We start from the raw sequence: 5,797 nt of genomic DNA on the forward strand, positions 1-5,797 counted from the left end.
ATTTGCATAACATATTCAAATGTTACCATTTAGTGCAATAGTAGCTACAGAACATGTACTGTGCTGTGTAAACTGTACTGTATCACATAGCGTTTCAGACACACACACTTTTCAACTTTCAAACTTAAACGGTGCACTCCCAGCGCACGTACCGGCAGTGATCTACAGCAGTGGTTTTCAACCAGTGGTACGGGGACAAAGTGTCTCGCTCTCGTAATGTCTGTCTGTCTTGCTCTCGTTCTGTCTCTCGTACCACTCTCGGTTCCACTTTTACTTTTGCGCGCTAACCTGTCTCACTCTTTTCCGGCCTCCAGCTTTTCCTGCTGGAGCCCGCCGCTTAAAGGTGGGGGGCGCGGACCGGCCATAGAGCCCATAGAGTTAAAGGTGGTGGACTGTAACCTGTAAAATCCATAGATTTAGGAGGTCCCCTAGTGGCCGTTAGCTGTAAAAATCCATAGATTAGTCGCACCGTTATATAAGCCGCAGCGTCGAAAAATGGGAAAAAAGGCGCGGCTTATAGTCCGAAAATTACGGTACTCTTTTGCAGGGTTAGGGTGTATAGTTAAAACAAATTTCTTTAAAAAAAATATCTTAGTAAAATGCTATTCTTTTATATTGTTGCTGTTTAGTCATATGATATCATCTTTGTCTCTATCTCTTTCTCTTTACAGGATTCCAGCTCTTGCTCCTCTTCTTCTGATAGTGAGGATGACAAGAAGAAGAAGAAGAAGAAAAAGAAGAAGACAAAGAAGAAGAAGGATAAGGTTTGTACCGTAAACACCTCTTGTATATTATAGTGTTGCACGTGTGATGTTATTATTTCATCCGTCCGCTCTCTGTTTTTTACAGGATTCCAGCTGTTCCTCATCCTCTGATAGTGAAGAGGACAAGAAGAAAAAGAAGAAGAAGAAGAAGAAGGTAACACACGTGAAAGCTTGTATACCTTTACTGGTTGTTGTTTTAATAGAATAATGTCATACTTCTGATGCTCATAACGTGAGTTGCACAAAGATGCCCTTCTGTGACTGAATGCCTGACTTCCATTTCTAGAAGTCCTGCTCTTCTGAAGATAGCTCCTCCTCTTCCTCTGATTGTGATGATGACAAGGTGAGATGACACATGTTATGTTCGCTACTATGTGTAGGTGTTAGTCTGTGGAATAACTAATGAGGCCCTGAAATATTGTACAAGTCTATCTAAACTGAAAGTATTATTTAGGAGCCAAATCATGAATGGTTTTGAACAGGACCTGTAGAGTCCCATTTGTTATTTCTTGTAATTGTAAAAGTAATTTCTTTCTGATTGTTTTGTAAAAAACAAATTAACGAGACAAACATGTCGCTGATGACAACGACCTAATATTTGTATTTGGGAAATGTATGCTAGAGAGGGTCTTGCCCCTGTTGAACATGACAGAGACTATTTGAGAATCTATTTTTATTTTTTAAAATCTTTTTTGTACTTTGTTATAATTATTATTATGAGTGAGAAAAAAAAAAAAAAAAAAAGATATATATTATTATTATTGTTGTATGTTTTGTTTCTGACATGTTCAATAAATTGACAAAAAAAACAACCCAAGTTTACAAAGATAAAACTCATCCTTAGTGTTTGCCTTTTGTAACTTTAGAAGAAAAAGACCAAGAAAGATAAGAAAAAGAAGAAGGATAAGAAGAAGAGAAAGGACAAAAAGAAGAAGAAGGTGAGGACGTCTCCACCTTTGTTTTTAAACTCTAGGTTTTTGGTTGAAAATAGGAGATACAAAGTTTGGTTTTGGACCACTCTTAATATTGATGATCTTTGGTTACTTTTGGAGATTGACAGGTGATGACTACTGTATGAATAGAATGCGTTATTTTTTTATTGTCATTTCTTTTTCGGTCCAGGATTCTTCTTCTGAGTCCTCAAGCGATTCTTGTAGCGATGATGATAAGAAGAAAAAAAAGAGGAAGAAGAAGAAGGATAAAAAGAAGAAGAAGAAGAACAAGAAAGACAAGAAAAAGGTGAAGCTAGCTAATGTAGCCATCTGCTTAGTATATTTGTAAGTCCAATTCCCTGATGGAAATGAACTTGGTTTCTCTCATCTCTATCAAGGACTCCGATTCTTCTAGCAGTGATGACGACAAGAAGAAAAAGAAGAAGAAGAAGGACAAGAAGAAGGTAATTCAGCATGTAATAAGTAAAAACACATTTACGATAATATATTTGTTCACTAAACAAACATGATGAGTGTTTTGCACATTGAGTTGCCTTTGTGTCTGACATGTGCAATATAAATCAACTAACCTTCACATTTGAGCAGGACTCCAGATCATCTGATAGTTCCGGCGGCAGTGACAAAGAAAATAAAAAGGACAAGAAGGACAAGAAGAAAAAGGTGAATTATTACTCATGAGATGGGAATATCATCGGACAGTGTTTAATGTGAAGATGAAATTACTGATGTATTTCCTGTTTGACCTTCAGAGTTCAGGACCATCCGGAAGTGAAAATGAAAAGAGGGTGAGTTTGCTTCTCATATAAACCATGTAAAAACATGATGGGCATTACACACTTTCCTCATAATTAGGTTCACACATACAAGGAATTTGCTTTGGTGTATAATGATGCATTCATAAACATCACAGGTAGAACTATGTTCTAAAAAAGAAACAAATATATAAATAAAATTATATATACATGTATAAAGAAATGTTTACAAGATATATAAATATGCTAACAAAGTAAGTACAGTAATTATATGAGAAAAATGTACTGTATATCAACATTTAAAGTGGCAGAGCTGTGCAGTTATAAATGAGTTGGCCTTTTAACAAAAATGTGCAAAATATGCAGAGGAAAGGGAATGTACAGTATGGAATAGGAGGGATGGCTCACATGATGTTAATGTAGAGCTTAGTGTCTATAGGAGGGGTTAGGAGGCTGTGTCAGCGGGGGTCCCGGGCCTCGTAGGTGACTAAGTAATTTTTGAGTCAAGCTATTTCCTCAGGCCGAAAAAAAAAGGCAGAATGAACCATTTACTCCCAGTTGAGTCCCCTTCTTCTGAATGAGCCTGGTTTTCTATACTTTGCCCTTCATGTTGTGATGTTGATTCATTCCAGGAGAGCCCTCATGGTGAGGTAACCGGCGAGCCAAAAATGGAAGCTTCTGGCTCCGGTGGGGGCAGACCTTCAGGTCCCAGCGGCAGCTTCTGTAAGCCAGCCGGTGCTCCTGGTGTTGCTCATGGTGTTGCTCCTGGTGGGGCTCCTCTTCCTGGTGCTCCTGGTGTTGCTCATGGTGTTGCTCCTGGTGGGGCTCCTCTTCCTGGTGTTCATGTTTCCTCCTACGTGTCTCTCCCATCCAAACCCCTTGTGAAGCTGGATCCAAGTCTCTCAGCGGCGTCCAAGCCCTCTTTCTCTGTCTCCTCCCCCTATACCGGGGATAGGTGTCGCAGACCTCCCAGCCCCATGGAGGCTCTGATGGGGAGCCCAAGGAGGTCCACAGATACTGGGACCCATTCCACCTCCCACCTCACCTCAAGTGATATATTGAAAGGCCCCAGGCCTTACCAACGATGAGATGTCATAGAGCGAATAAGATGTTACTGACACAGCTTACATGTCCCTTGAGGATGTTTTTGCTCTAACGATGCCCTGATTTTATGCAATAAACTGTTCAACTTGAGGAAGATAATTACCCTATGCAAACAATTATAATGAAAAAGTATGAATAGTTCTTAATTAGCTTTTTTAATTGGTAAGACTAAGCATATTTGTGGCAGAATCGTCATTTTATAATCACATGAAATAATTCAAAAACCTTGCTGTGTTGAATAAAAAAAGCATCATTTTATTTGTTTTGTTTTCTGTTTACTTTTCTTATGTTGCCTTCAGGTACTGTTAAATCCCAGGGTCTGCAGATGCAAAGCAATAACTAAGATGATGGTCACTGTGGCTATTTAGTGGCTTTGGATATTGACATTTATATTGGGCTGGAGCATCTGAATGAAGAGGGAAATGGGAAGAAAATAGGGGGTTCGTCCTCGAACATTTTCAATATTTTGGTCCAGGAAGTGGTGTAATAGAACTTTAAAATACTGAGCTGGTAACAATATGACATACACAATATTCTATGTTCTCTATCTGTTTATATAGTAAGATAGTCCTACATTGGATCACAAAAGTACATCCTGTCCCCCAATTTTAAAGGCTTGTAAAGGCTTTTAACCTATTATTTGCAGACGGCATACAGTATAGTTAAAACTGGTGCACTTTTCAAGACAACAATCCCATAATATTCTACATTTTAGATTCAATTATTTGTGAAATTCAAATCAGAGACATGGTCAATTAAATGCTAAATGAATGGTTTGGTGTTTATGATAAGGTTATAACTTAAAAAAGGGTTATGTCACTTTGAAAAGAAGAACAAATCGTTTAAAGTAACATTTCTATGCAATAAAACGCAACCTCACCCAGTTTAATGCACTTTAATATTTTGTTGCCCAATGGTTCTCAAATGGGGGTACGCGGACCCCTAGAGGTACGTTGGAGTACTGCAGGGGGTATGTGAGATTTATTTTATGTTAATAAAACAAAAAAACATAAGTAATGCATTTAAACAAACTACTAATAGTAGATTAACTACTTTATTCAAAGGTTTACAGTAATTCTGGATAATACAATGTGAAAAATAAACGGGGTGCTCTCTTTTCCTCTCCCTCTCCTGACAGCCCGTCAATCTCGTGCAGCTCGCTGAACTTGTAATAAGCAGTAAATAATACATATATTTATAACTAGTTTAGCTTGTTTCAGAGCAGATAAACTAGAAAAGTGTCTTAGGTCTAACTCTAGTGTATTTTGCACTGGAGCTTTGATCATGCAGAGCTGCTTGTTCTCCGTCAGCAGCAACTGATCTGATCTCTGATCTCCCTCTTGCGTCCGGTTATACTTCACTCCCGTTTATGTCCAAATCTATCAGATCTAGCTAGTTCTAGTTAATGATATGACTGCCTGCTTATCAAAGGACACCTAAACAATAAGCGTTGCTTGGCAACGGCGTGTGGCCGCAAAGTATAGCCCAGCATATGCATATGTTTATGAGGGGTCAAAATCCCATGCTCATAAAATGCTCATATTTTTTTTTCTCTTCATTCCCCACGCCCCAAAATAAATAAATAAACCAATTTTAGTAAAATTAATATTATATGTATAAAGTGTTATATTAACAGAGTTGCACATATTTCAAAACGCGAAGTGCAATACTGCAGTTTGCCTCCCTGTCACCGAGAAGCACAAGCCCATGTTTCTCACTAAATTGTACAACTTAAAAAGATCAGTTCAATGCAACTAATGTCGTCGTAATATTATTGCATGATGTTAAAATTGGGTTGCCATGAATTTAGTGATGGATTGTAAACATTTGAAATGTAGCATAAATGCTATATTTCAAATGTTTACAATCCATCATTTACTTCATTTACTATTTATCATTTACAATCCATTTACAACAACATTGTACATCAGAAACACTTACATTTAAGTGTTTCTGATGTACAATGTTGTTGTTTTAATAAATCAGAAACTGATGGTGCAGCACTGTAGGCTACTGTACATCTTTATACAGGCTTTTTTTTTCCCTTAACAAATTGTTTTTGCGCTGATCAGACAGGTAGGCTACTTGGCTGTATTTTTTTTTCAAAGGGGGTAGCCTACATTATTGAAAAAAGTTTGAGAACCACTGCTCTATACGACATGCACTTTCCACCTGTATCCACCCTTCAATACAAGTTAAACGATCTTGCTGTGCAGGTTTATGG

The 5,797-nt window shown here is 37.9% G+C and overlaps 1 protein-coding gene across 1 annotated transcript in view; it reads left to right on the plus strand.

The window, feature by feature from the left end:
- Nucleotides 1-3,831, plus strand: part of LOC104959580 (cylicin-1-like) — a 12,724-nt gene extending 8,893 nt beyond the window's left edge. Inside the window, exons 5-13 of the mRNA XM_010787484.1 lie at nucleotides 708-764; nucleotides 850-918; nucleotides 1,051-1,107; nucleotides 1,631-1,702; nucleotides 1,887-2,003; nucleotides 2,095-2,160; nucleotides 2,303-2,377; nucleotides 2,467-2,502; nucleotides 3,102-3,831. Coding sequence (XP_010785786.1) covers nucleotides 708-764; nucleotides 850-918; nucleotides 1,051-1,107; nucleotides 1,631-1,702; nucleotides 1,887-2,003; nucleotides 2,095-2,160; nucleotides 2,303-2,377; nucleotides 2,467-2,502; nucleotides 3,102-3,557 — 1,005 coding nt within the window. The 3' untranslated portion in view covers nucleotides 3,558-3,831. The remainder of the gene's footprint in view (nucleotides 1-707; nucleotides 765-849; nucleotides 919-1,050; nucleotides 1,108-1,630; nucleotides 1,703-1,886; nucleotides 2,004-2,094; nucleotides 2,161-2,302; nucleotides 2,378-2,466; nucleotides 2,503-3,101) is intronic.
- Nucleotides 3,832-5,797: the final 1,966 nt, after the last annotated feature.

This window comes from Notothenia coriiceps, unplaced genomic scaffold (genome assembly GCF_000735185.1).
Source record: "Notothenia coriiceps isolate Sejong01 unplaced genomic scaffold, NC01 NC01_scaffold00030482, whole genome shotgun sequence".
NCBI lineage: Eukaryota > Metazoa > Chordata > Actinopteri > Perciformes > Nototheniidae > Notothenia > Notothenia coriiceps.